Source organism: Ailuropoda melanoleuca, chromosome 5 (assembly GCF_002007445.2).
Source record: "Ailuropoda melanoleuca isolate Jingjing chromosome 5, ASM200744v2, whole genome shotgun sequence".
In the NCBI taxonomy this organism is placed as follows: domain Eukaryota; kingdom Metazoa; phylum Chordata; class Mammalia; order Carnivora; family Ursidae; genus Ailuropoda; species Ailuropoda melanoleuca.
The window spans coordinates 67,558,776-67,571,901 of record NC_048222.1 but is presented as its reverse complement, the minus strand read 5'-3'; the positions used below and the strand labels follow the sequence as shown (position 1 = coordinate 67,571,901).

The 13,126-nt window shown below is 37.0% G+C and overlaps 1 protein-coding gene across 5 annotated transcripts in view; it reads left to right on the top strand.

Moving 5' to 3' along the window:
• The window catches only part of CDIN1 (CDAN1 interacting nuclease 1), a 206,956-nt gene that overhangs the window by 47,122 nt on the left and 146,708 nt on the right, over positions 1 to 13,126 (top strand). For 4 of the 5 annotated variants that reach the window (XM_002922968.4, XM_034661193.1, XM_034661196.1 and 1 more), the window contains exons 2-4: positions 3,571 to 3,616; positions 4,506 to 4,570; positions 11,376 to 11,436. In XM_002922968.4, the coding sequence (XP_002923014.1) occupies positions 3,571 to 3,616; positions 4,506 to 4,570; positions 11,376 to 11,436 (172 nt within the window). The remainder of the gene's footprint in view (positions 1 to 3,570; positions 3,617 to 4,505; positions 4,571 to 11,375; positions 11,437 to 13,126) is intronic. The other variant, XM_034661195.1, reaches the window with a different exon arrangement.

The window sequence follows — 13,126 nt, the reverse complement described above, 5'->3', positions numbered from 1 at the left end:
CATCCCATACACGTGCCATCATGATGGAGTACCTTTTCTCCTCCTCCCTCTATTATGTGTCCTATTTCCAGGACACATAGAAACCTGAGTGGGTTTATTCCTTCTTTCTGAAGGTTAAGAAAAAAGGCATATATTATTACTCAGAAGAAGTATGGAACAGGGGCAGTTCAGTTCGTGGTTGCTTGAGCAGCTCAACAATGTTCCCAAGGCCCCGGGCTCTTTCCCTCTTCTGTGCCACCATCCTCATTGTGTTGGCTCTGACCTCATGCTTGCTTCCCCACTGCTGCAGTATGACTGCTCCTGCTCTGTGTAGCCACTCACATGACTCGGGCAAGGTTTTATATAGCCATTCTAGGGGTCCCCCAGCTTGCCCTTTTTTTTTTTTTTTCCAGAAAGCTGCAGGATAAGGTGCTTAATCTGGGAGGGTAGCATGGTAAAAAAGACAAAACTGATTTTTGAAGAGGTTTTAATAATGTATCTTGGTTATTTGTGCAAAATAAGTGACTCTTTTTTTTTTTAAGATTATTTATTTATTTGACAGAGAGAGAGAGAGATAGCCAGTGAGAGAGGGAACACAAGCAGGGGGAGTGGGAGAGGAAGAAGCAGGCTCCCAGTGGAGCAGGGAGCCCGATGTGGGGCTCCATCCCAGGACCCTGGGATCATGCCCCGAGCCAAAGGCAGACAGACGCTTAACAACTGAGCCACCCAGGCGCCCCTAAGTGACTCTGTTTTTGAACATGTAAATCTAAAACACATATACGCTAAGTGACACATCTAGGCTCCAAAGCCAGTGTAGTCTTGAAATATGTGAGTATACAGAGTGTGATTTGCTTCACTAGATCCCTAAAAAATATGTTGGTACTTGACAGTGTTCTAATTTTTGCTTTTTTGGTTGCACATACATGTTGAAAATTTCCTCTAAGTTGGTTACTTAGTTTTGTCTTTTCTTTTCTTTTCTTTTCTTTTCTTTTCTTTTCTTTTCTTTTCTTTTCTTTTTTTTCTTTTCTTTTCTCTTTTTCTTTTCTTTCTTTTCTTTTCTTTTCTTTTCTTTTCTTTTCTTTTCTTTTCTTTTCTTTTCTTTCTTCTTCTTTTTTTTTTTTATCGTGATGGTATATTTCCCCCTACCCATGACCTTGGGACGGTATAGATGCTCAGTGAGTACTGCTGACTGATTGTGGTGTTCAAGATAGACTTTTCAGTTATGCAGTGTCCTTTTCTCCCCTCTTCTTTAGCTGCAGACCATATTCCTTGTGAACCTGTTGATTGTCGAATTTATACCAAAACTTCTGCACTCTTAGCCAATCAGATCCAACACTGGGAGGCTGCTGTGGGGGAAGGGCAAATGTGGTAAGCTCTTCAGAGCTGTACCCTTGAAGACTATGATTGCTCTAACCTCTACTTGCCTCCTTCCCTTTGGAATATCTTCTCAGGATTAACACTCCGGAGGAAAATAACATGATATACGCTGGAGTCAATGCCTTGGTTACACTAATACTTCCCTGCTCTTTACGGTGTGAGTCTTGTTCAGAACACTCTTCTATAAGCTTAGCAGGTACATGAACCCAGCTTGGTTGGCAAATAAACTGGCAGAGGACATTCAGCTCTCTACAGCTTTGTCTAGTCAACCAAACCCAAAGGATTTTGGACCCAGGTCTGACAGTCTTTTTTACTATGCTAAGTATGTTATTTGCTCTCTTTATGTCTAGGCCAGTTTTTACCTCCTCCTGGAATGTCCTCTCTAACCCCATTGGCCGTTGGTTACTCCATAGGCTCTGTCCACAGTTGATGCTGAATTGACTTCTAAACAGTTTAAAGATAGTTTCCTGACTAAACACATTATCTCATCCTCCGTTTTTACAGTACTCTCAACTGGTGACCAACTTCTCACTCTGAAACTGTTTATTCCTGAACTTATTTCTCCAGCTGTCTCTTACTCTCCCATTCTGGGCATCCACAGTTACACTTCTGTTTTATTCACAGTTTTGTTTCCTCCTTATTAGTCATTGGTCCCCAACTTGCCCATTACAAGCACATTTATTTCCATCATATTTTCTGACCTTGGAGACTGACATTTTGTCTATCATTAAATGGCTGACCTACATATATTTTGCTGTACAATGAGGAGGGGGTCTATTTACTGCACATAAATATCTCATGTATTGACTTATTCAGTACAGAAGGATCTGGGCTTAATTTTGCCATTTTTTTTTTCAGACTCTGGTTGTCAGAAACCCTACTGGGGTATGTGATTTCATATGAAGTTCAGGCAAGCCAGAAATAATAGGAAGATTTTATGTGTAAAATTGGCTCTTTCAAAGGTAGCTTCCATTTTTAAAGGGAAACTGAAAAAATTGGACTATAGTGAGTTTATAATTGTTTTATAATTTTTACTCAATCTCAGTGCTTTTGAGTTATTAAAGCAATTCTTTAGTAATGATTGATTTTCCTTGCTAAACTTTTACAGTGTTTGTGGGGTTTTTTTTAACCTGTTTTTTTGTAGTCTGATGAGAATGGAAAGGGTTTCGAAGCCAAATTGGTGATGGTGTGCAGATGACAACACAGTGGCAGCGAGTAAAGAAATATGGTGTCTTGTTTTTATTTCACACTCTCCAAATTACCTGTGATGAGCTTAAGAGGTTTCACTCACGCATAGAAAAATTTTAATTATTCATAGTGCTTTGGTGTACCATAAAAGTCAAACTATTAACATTGTAATTTGTTCAGATGGCATTTCGTAGGAAAATATATCAAAAATAATGAATTGTTCTCAAGATATGATAAGGTAGATAATCTACAGAGGGCAATCAAAAAGAGTAGCGGTAGGGTATTGATTGCTTTTTAAAAAAAAAAATTCCGTTCTATTTCTAAACGTTCACAATTGTGAGAGGCAAATTCCCACTTGGAAAGAGTGTCTTCCAGGTTGTTTCGCTGCCAGGTGTTTGACATTGTGTGGCGTCCTGGATGCATAAGGCTTCTGGCCATCTTTGGGAATGACATACTCCCAGGACCTCGGCTTTCTGCTGTGAAAACTTCTATTTTCAAAGCCCGCTAGTGTCAGTAGGAATGTTCCAGTGGTCTCTCGGTGGTACTAGCTAGGGAAGACCAAAGTTTTTCCCCCGACTCTGAGATAGCTGCAGAAGAGGATACCTGTCCGCTAACAAACTAAATTTAGAATGCTGCCAGTGAGTGAACTGCATGTTCTCCGCTGTTTCTGGGATTTGACTCTTATCATTTATTAATGGAAATAAACCTTGCCTCCTCTTGGTCTGTTTTAACATAACTGCACGCTACAGACGTGATTTATAATCATTCTAAAGTTTAAAAAACGTCCAAATTGTATGATCGTTTGCTCCAAGACCATCCATATTTTTCCCTTTCCCTTTTTCTGTCTCCTTGACCTAGCAGCAGGAAGCCTTTGTTTGAGGTGTTCATCTGGAACAACTTTTCCACACTTGTTTTCATGTTCTGTTAGATTACAGGGCAGCAGGCCTACCTTTGAAGCTCCTTTCTCTTTTGTTTCTTTGCCGTGCACTCCAGTAATTAACTTTGTCCTTCTTTTATTTGTTCCAGTCAATCGCAGGCCACTCTGCTGAGCATCTTCTCCCAGGAGTACCAGGTTAGAAGTTTTCTCCTTTGTGAGGGTTGACAGGTGCCTAATTGAATGATGAATGTCCCTTTATTTCTTTGTAATTGAACTGCCAGCTCTCTGATTGGGTTGGAGGGTGTTCTCCTTTCCACATCAAGCACCGCCTGCGTCTCAGTGGAGGCCTGCCAAGCCTACCCATCCATCTGTCTAATAACATCTAGCCTTTGCTTATTTGGTGGACCTGTAATAAATTATGCTAAACCATTATTATTCTGACAATAATAATTTCCCTGTGTTGCGTGGTTCCATGTGCTAAATGTTTGCTGACTTGCACTGTCAGTGCTGCTTTCCATTGCTGACAGAGATGATGATAAATGACCATTGCTGGAGTGGCAGAAGGCAAGAGAGGCAGAAAATGGAGTCATTTATCATGAGATGACAGGTGTCAGTCAAGTGGCAAGTCTCTATGGAATTACTTTTTGTAGTTTTCAAATAAGTTGTTTTTAAGCAATGTTCTTCCTGGTTAAAAATGGCAATTGGATTGTAAAACTAGAGTGCAGAGGACTTAGATGGAATTGAATTGAGGGAAAATTAATACAAAGGTTGAAAGAGGGAACAAGTTTTTCTTTGCCCTCTGCAACCCTAAGCAAACTTATTTGGATTCAATTACTATGACCCTGTTGGCTTTTACATATATACTGTACCTTGAGGTACAGGCTGAAGACGTCCTGGCCAGGCAGTAGAGATTAAAATGCATAGATTCATAGAGAAGAAGGAAAAAAGACCTACCACCACCCAAATCCCCAAACTATTATCCACCTTGCCCTGTGTGCTAGATATTGGGATGAAGAGATGTGTCATTCTGTTCCTGAACCTGATGCGTGACATGACATAAAGATCTTTTTTTGTTTTGTTTCAGAAACATATTAAAAGAACACATGCCAAACATCATACTTCAGAAGCGATCGAAAGTTATTATCAGAGGTATGACCTGCCTGCCCCACTAGAGGGTATCATAGTACCTATTAATTGTAATACTAATTATGAATAAATTAGGTTACTAAATTAATTGTCTATATAACATTTCAGGGCGTTGTGATATAAGTCTTAAGACTTCAGGTATATTTTTGAATGATTTCTCAAATGGTTTGTTTAGAAATATGGTGAGACTATCTTGATTGTGTGTATGCATACTATGTAGGAAATCCTTACAGTATTATGAAATCTCAGTTGGCTACTTTAAACTTATTGTAAGTGCATATCTTGTATAGATGCATGTTAATACACACATGTATCTACATACATGTGTGAAAGTTCTCAAATCAAGTTTTATTTCTTTAGATCAACAAGATGAAAAATACATTAGAAAATAAGATTGAATTTGGTTCACTTCTATTTTGCATCATAGGTATTGGGTTTGCCATTTTAGAGATGGAAAAAAAAAAGACATGTCAAGTAAGGACGTACGGAGATAGGTAATAAAAGACAACTGTCACATTTTAAATGGGGTTTTGTATTTTAAAAAGAAAATCTCGGTATTAAATCAACAACATAGTGTCCAGGGGATATTTTAATTTCAGCCTAATTTATTATAAATAGTTTTCAACCTCTGTTCTAAAACAGAATGTTTAAAGTAGCTCTTCTAAAAAAAATTCTCAAAATGTTACTGTCTTTGTAATATGACTGAATAATTTATAACTGTAAATGGGAATGGTTTGCATTAGCATTGTTGGTTGGTTTCTAAAGTATTTCAAGGACGTATTGGAAAGGAAAACTGTCTGAAATATGCTCTTAAATTATTACACCTAAGATTGACAGATCAACATTTCTGTGGTGAGAGTGACACCACCGATTTTAGATGAATGATTTTTATGCACGAATATTTTATGAATGAAATGAGTATCTAGAGTAAATATCGGTATTGTGTTTCTGTAAAGTCATTTTTTAAGAATTGAGAAGTGTTTATTGAAAAGTTATTGAAGTTAGCCTTTTAAAAAATTATACACTGTGCCACGTATAATAAGAGATGCGTTCAGTTTTCAGTAGTAGTGTCTGTTAAAGATACACACACCACATAAGCACGCACACTTTTGTGTCTAGGAGAATTCCCCTCTAAACAAGTCTTTGTAGAATTTGAATTGATTTTTTCGAAAGTTATAGTTCCTCAGTGACATCAATATTTGAATGAAAGTTATAATGTAAATCAATCATGAAAAATGAAGAATGGCTTACAAAGTGCTATGAAGTCAACAATAGCGTTGGAATCCAGACCCTCCAAAGAAAGACTGAAAAATTACTTACCTGTCAAAAAGTACATTTTTGTTTGTAAAAATGATTGCCTTAGGCCATCGTATAAAAGTTTGGTTCTATGTCTGGTCTTTAAAGCCTTGGTAACATGGACAGTAGAAAATAGAGCCTTTCCTAGAAATTTGGAGATCTACTTACGGGCTGTGGGACTGCCCCCTGACAGTCATTTTCATTGTTGTTTAAAGGCTATTTTAATTAGATGATTTCTAAGACCTCTCAGTGCTGCTTTTTAAAATTTTAGTTTCATTTGAAAGTATATTTATTTACTGAGGTATGAACGTACTTTATTGGATTATTTGAGTAGGTCAAGCCAGAAATAAAATTCTTTCCTGTCAATACGGTTACTTAATAATGAACATTTGGGTGAGCAATAATGAGAATACAGAAATATATACACATATATTTATATATATTTATAAATTTATTTAAATGTGAGACTCTCAGTTGTTTCAAGGAGTCACAACATTTTGAAGCAAAAATGTGAAGTTAGGCTGTAATGGACAGACTAATAAGAAAGGAGTCTCACCAATTTCTCCCTTGACCATTCTGCTCCCTGGCTTTCTGCCCTGTACTCTGTGCTTGGAGATGGGCCACATTGTTACCTTTCACGTGGATTGACCACACAGCCTCTTGTGAACATGCTGGTTTAACGTCTTTGTATTCTCTAAGGTACATTGGCCGTAAGAGAGTTTTCCAGCTGATAATAATAAAGGCAAATTGTGTTATATCAAAATATATGTAAGCAGTTTGACAATGTTAATACTTTTTAAAATTCTTTTTCTTTTATAAATGTAATACTTGCATATTGTAGAAATTAAGCACACTTGTGATGGTATAGAAAGGAATGCATGTTCACTCGTAATTGTAGCAGCCACTGATAACCACTGTGGTATTTTTCATTCTAGTCTTTTGTTAATCCATTTTTATATAGATGAGGTCATACTGTATATACTATTGTGAATCCTGAATTTTATACTTGGAAAATGTGTATGACATAATATCACTTTGTAGAAAGCTTTTTGTAAACATTTTATTGATTGCATTATTTCATCATATGGAAGTACCATAATTTACTGAATTATAACTCTGTTGAACATATATGTTTCCAATGTTGTAATATAAAAATAATACTATGACAAACATTTTGGTATGTAAGTATTTGCATTTTGGATTAGTTTTTTAAGATTTCTATATATATAATTACTGGTGCAAATAATGAGCATTTAAAAATTTTATTATATGTTGCCAAATTACTGTCTAGAAAGGTTATAATGGTTTCCCCATAGCGCTGTCAGAGAATTCCTTTGTCTCTGCATTCTTGCTAGTGTTGAGATGATCGCAATTCAGAATTCAAAGTCTGCATTTATAAACCATATAGTCCACAGTGTGATTCCGTCGTGGTTAACCGAAAGTTCAAAGTATCCAAATATCAGCTGAAAATGTTTTCTCAACCTCTTGAGTTATTGAGGAAATTTCCTCACTTCTTCATGTTGTGTATGTGCAGATACAGTTGAGTGTTCATTTTGAAAACAACTCTATTCTTTCCCCCTGTAGTAATGGCATTTTATTTCCAAACAGGAAACATACGTGGTAAAATTTATTTAGGTCCATCCCGACTGTTGCACAGGGACATGTATGCACACACACAGACACATTCACAAGTGGTCAGATTTGCAAATCCCCATCAATAGCAAGGTTTAGAAATGTTGTCTCCCATCTTTTGCCTTCTTCCAACACATACTGTTGGAGGGACAGCTTTATTAGCTTTAGAGAATCAGATCAATTGAGTTTCATTCAGATATTCACATGGAGAAAGGTTAGCTCAAATATGTTATTGATATTGCATGACAAAATTAGTTTCTGAAAATTTGAACCACTTTTTTGTTTAATTAGTACAATTTACTTTGCACTTACTGTGTCCCATCTACCAAGCTAGGAATAAAGTATACAAATATAAGTAAGACATGGTACCTGTCCTCAACTGCTCTGTTTTAGTGGGAAAACAACCGCATACATGGAGATGGGCTCCAGAAATTTTAAAGGTAGAATCAACAAACTTGATATTCAGCTGTAAACTTAGAATAGAATTCTGGTAGGTTTTTGAAGTTCTACCATTATAATTATTGTGAAAATAATAAACATCAAATAACCTTTTAATATTTTAAATCAGAGGTACCGGGGTGGCTTAGTCAGTTAAGCGTATGCCTTCAGCTCAGGTCATGATCCAGGGTCCTGGGATCAGCCCCACAGAAGGCTCCCTGCTCAGCGTGGAAGTCTGCTTCTCCCTCTGCCCCTCCCCCAGCTGTGCTCACAAGCATGCTCTCTCTCTCTCAAATAAATAAATAAAATCTTCAAAAAATATTTTAAATCAGTACATATTATTTTAATCTTAGATGCTAATAAATCTTTCATACTCAAAAAAACATAAAATGGACTTTCCATGAAGATCTTTTAAGGATGGTTTCACCCACAAGGTAAACATTTCTTAGTCCTCCTGTGGCAAAACTTAGAGGATGACACATAGCTTCTGTGCAAAGTAGCTTTACTTTACAAATAGGTATTAGGAAGATGGCACAGGTCACCTTAATGTAGTATCCATAATCACATCCTTATATCTGTTATAATTCAGATCTTTGCTAAGGATCTGTTGGATGTAGGTTCAGCATTCATTTGGGTAGGCCTCTCCCAAAGAGCTTCCAGTCCAATTGGAGAGAGAAACAAACCATTGTAAATATATGGAAAGTCTATACTGCAGGTTTGCACAAGATGTTTTGAGGATGCAGAGAAGGGTAGCATTAGGAATTTCTGATCATGTCCTCACTGAATATTTTCTGTAATTCGTATGCTCCTTTGATTGCATTTCTAAAATTTGAATAAAAATAATCTGTCCCTTGGTATAGAAGACAAAGTTCCCAAAAAGGAAAACTTAACAACTTCAAATTAATTTTCACTTAATTTCTTTTCCCCAGCACTTCTGAAGTGTTACAGAATATAGTTAGGAAACAAATTGGAGAATAAATATATTCAGAAGCAGGCCTACCCTTTTCAACATTTGAAGGCCCCTCAGTCGACCTTGGGAGATGGGGTTCAGTGTCAGAGCTTTGCTGTTCACCAGCTAAGAGAGCCCAGACGGGTTTCATCAGTACCCTGGGGTTTTGTTTCTTGGCAACTAGGCAGCTTTTAACAAGCTCATAATTAGGAATTTCCACTGTATTAAGTACGAACATGTTTCTATATAGATATAGTGGGTTATTGTTTGACTATCTCCTGTCCTTTAAACTTAGTAGAGGCGCTCCATTGGTTAATGGTTAATGCAACATTTACGTGAAACCATGGAGTTTTGATTCCAAACGACAGTTCTCTGGCATAGGCAGTGGTCTGAGGTCTAGCTACTCTTTTTCATTATTTCCAGTCAGCTCTCAAAACTCTTCTCTGGTCACACTAGAGCCTTTCCTGGTCTTCGCACACCCCGGGCACATTCCTGACATTTGTGCTTACTGTTCTTTTGCTGGGAATCATCTTCCTCCCATGGCTCACCATTTGCCTTCTTATGGGCCTCGACCAACGTGTCACTGCCTTAGAGATGGCTTCCCGACCAACCCGTCTGAGCTTCCATTTTACCGTAGAGTATATCATGATATTATGTATGTATTTCTGTGTTTTCATTGTTTGTCTCTCCACTGCAGTATTATCTCTGTGATGGCAGGAACCATGGAAGTTTTGTTCTCTGCTCCCCCTTCAGAACCTGGAATAGGCCCAGTACAAGTTAGCTCTCAGAAATATTTGTGGGATAAGTGAATGTTGAATAGAGAGTTGTGAAGATATCCTAATACAGTATAGTCTTAACTAATCTGACCCGGAGTCTGAACCCTTAACAAATGTGCATGTTTGGTGGCTTTGAACACAGGATTAGTTGGTCAGACTTGACCAAATGGATTGGTTGTTTCCGGAGCAGCCCTGTCAATGTAATGGAAATGTTGTGAGTTGATGTGAGGTTCTGAGCTAAGCTGGTTCCCAGGGGCCTTTCTCTAAACCACACTTGCCTTTTTTTTTTCTTTTCTTCTGAGAGTGCTTATTTCTCAATTAGATTCCTAGACGGTTTTTTCAAGGAGGTCCCCAATATACAGAAAATGAACTTATTATAATTACTTTGAAGGTATAATGATCCTGAGACTACCTACCTTGAATAATTTACATTTCCCCACTTTGTTCATAGGAAAAATCATACATTTTCATAATCAAATTTGTGAAATAATATAATTTAATATCTGCTTGTGGTAGTTATATGGAAGACCTCATCTGTTGACTTTGATTTTTACTATCAAACAGATATTATTAATTTATTCACTCAAACAGCATACTCTATAGAAAACATCCATATCGAATGTCTTTTCTTGTCCAGTATGGCTTTTAAAAGTTATTATATCAGTCATTTATTAAAGAAAAAAATATATATGAATAATGCAATCACCTATTATAAGCCAAAAGCTGTTTTAGGCATAATAAATTGAATAAAATACAATTCCTCTACCCTCATCAGGCTTTCAACCCTGCATTGGTCGGAAATGGGTTTGAGGTGGACAAGTAACTAGGCATATAAAATATGCTGCTGTGTTAAGTGATGGAGAGATTCACAAGGTGCTTATCAGTTGCGCCTTGGGACACCTAACTTACCCCTGGCTTGTGGTGGATTGAAGAAAGTCATATGTAAGCTGAATCATGAGTTCTCCAGGTGAAGGTTGGAGTGCAGAACAGTGATTACAGATGAGACTGGCCAAGGAAAATAGGTGGGAACCAGATTATGAAGAAATTTATAAGAGGTATTAAGTGGTTATATTTGAGCCTTGAGATTTAATGTGGGACTGTGAAATGTTTTGAGGAGAATGGCACATTCAAATTTTTGCTTTAAAAAAATCACTTTGGCTTCCATGTCTGGGATGGATTTGGGGAGGTTTTTTTGTTGTTGTTTTTTTATAGCTGGGTTAGGGAATGAGGAAGGATGGAGGTTATGATAGAAATCCAGGGCACATAAGATGATGGCTTGTATTGCCTGACAAGGTGTGCTGACCCACCGATGACAAGTCTGCTCCATTTGTTTCTTAATAAGGTGTCAACCAGTGGATGCTTTTTTTCAGACCCGAAGAGTAAACTTATTTCCTTTGCATAAGGTGGTTGTGGTGTAGATGAAGCCTGGTGATAGGGCTAGTTCTTTTCAAAATCACTTCCATCTTCACGGAAGGGAAGGGAACCTGATGTGCTCATACCTCACGCCCCTAACTTCAGTTAGTAAGTTGCCAGTGGTTTTGAGATAAGTTGTTTTTGTTTTCCTTTTCCCTTCAATGCTTTCCTATGACAGTAGCATACTTTAATCAGAGTTAAGCGAGGCATTTGCCCAGGAGAAATGTATACACACAGGGGATGCTGACAAGTCTATGCTGGCCTTTTCTTGTCACTGCATTACCACTTGGCTTTGTCTGTCTAGGTACCTGAATGGAGTGGGGAGAAATGGAGCGGCCCCAGTGCTCCTGGAGCTGGCCAATGAGGTAATGTTATTGTTATTATTTTATTTAAACCTGCATAAAACCTAAGGGGCCTCTCTAGAGTAGCTTTGCTTAGAATTATAATTAACCTTAAAGAAAGAGGCTTTGAGGTGCATTAGACATTTAAATTGCTCCCTGGTCTCTTTGTAGTTTTAATAATTGGACAAAGAACTTCATATATTAATCAATCAGTTAACATAATTAGTCTGATTCTTTTAAGGCAAATGTATAAACAGCTTCTTGGTTTCTTATTTTGTGGGAAATTTCAACCAAACAGCTCAGGACATGCTTGTCTTTGGATGTGTTGTCTTAATTTAGTGTGAGAAATACCCATGTTAAGTAAAGAGATGTATGACAAGAAACCTGTGCTATTATAAAAATGAAGAGAGAAATTGTATACTTAAAAATGTAATGTTTACTTGATATATTTTTTTGTTAGCAAACTTTTATTATGATAAAAGATACATGCCTTTTAGAAAAGTCTCTCTATATGAAGAAGCATACTGTTCTTAGTAACACCAAGTATTAAGTGATTTATTGAACTTATTTGTTAACTCTGATCTGCTTCTGTTTGGGGAAACAAATAATAGTCTTACATTTAAAAAAGGAAACCCTAAAGATTTCCCATGAATGAAGAAGCTGTAAAAAGTTCATAATAGTGGCAGAGAGCATACTGAAAAATAAAATATTTAATTCCTAAACTTTGAAATATTTATCCACTGTAATAAGAGCAATACAATATTTAGTCTAACTTGCAACTGCTTATGCAAACCTCACAGGGATGGAATGCAATGTACACTGTTTTCCTGTTGCATTATAATGGAAAACATAGAAGCAAGGCAGAAAATGTGTGTTTGCATTAAAGACGACTCAGTACTGTGAGCATTGAGTGTTGTGGTAGCAGCAAGTTCTACATGTTACATTAGCAAGGAAGGATGGTTTCTCTCACAGCTTCTGTCTGCCGTGCGCCACTACAGTCAGCAAATGAGCAATTACCTATCAGTTACTAGAAGGTTTAAATAGTCCAGGCAGTGTCTACACTGTCAGTTAGGATAGTTAACATAAAATGCACTTCTCCTCCTAGCAAAACATGTATTCATTCCTTTTTCTACTTCTAAAGCAGGGTGGTTTTTACATGTCTTCACACTTGTTTGTTATGAGTTGATTCTATTAGCAACTTGAGGTTACTGTGCCGTAACTAGGAATTTAGTGATTGTCCTTTATGAAAAAAAAAAAAAAAGGAGTGAGCTAACAGCATCTAGAAATAATGTGATGCAAATATGGTACTCATTTTTATAGACGATGATATTGATGATGTAAGTTTTATGTAGTAGCAATTTATATTCATTTGAATTTTTAATGGAAGTTTCTGTTGAGCTTAGCTTATTTAGCCGACCTCACCGTCCATCTTCTACCACTATGGAAAATTTTAAGCCACTAACACATTTTCTCCTATGTTGGTAAACCTGTTATTTACCACGAATATATAGAATACTTAACCAAAGCAGAGAAAGAGTTATTAAAGATTTTTTCTGTCCTTTGGCTGCGGATTGGCACAGATGTAATAGCACTTTCTGAGCGACTGCGAATGCATCAGGGAAATTTGGGAATGACTGGTACCAGATCATGGCTTCTAAACAACCAGGCTGCCATTTTTATATGATAGTTAATATTTAAATGACATATGCTTGCA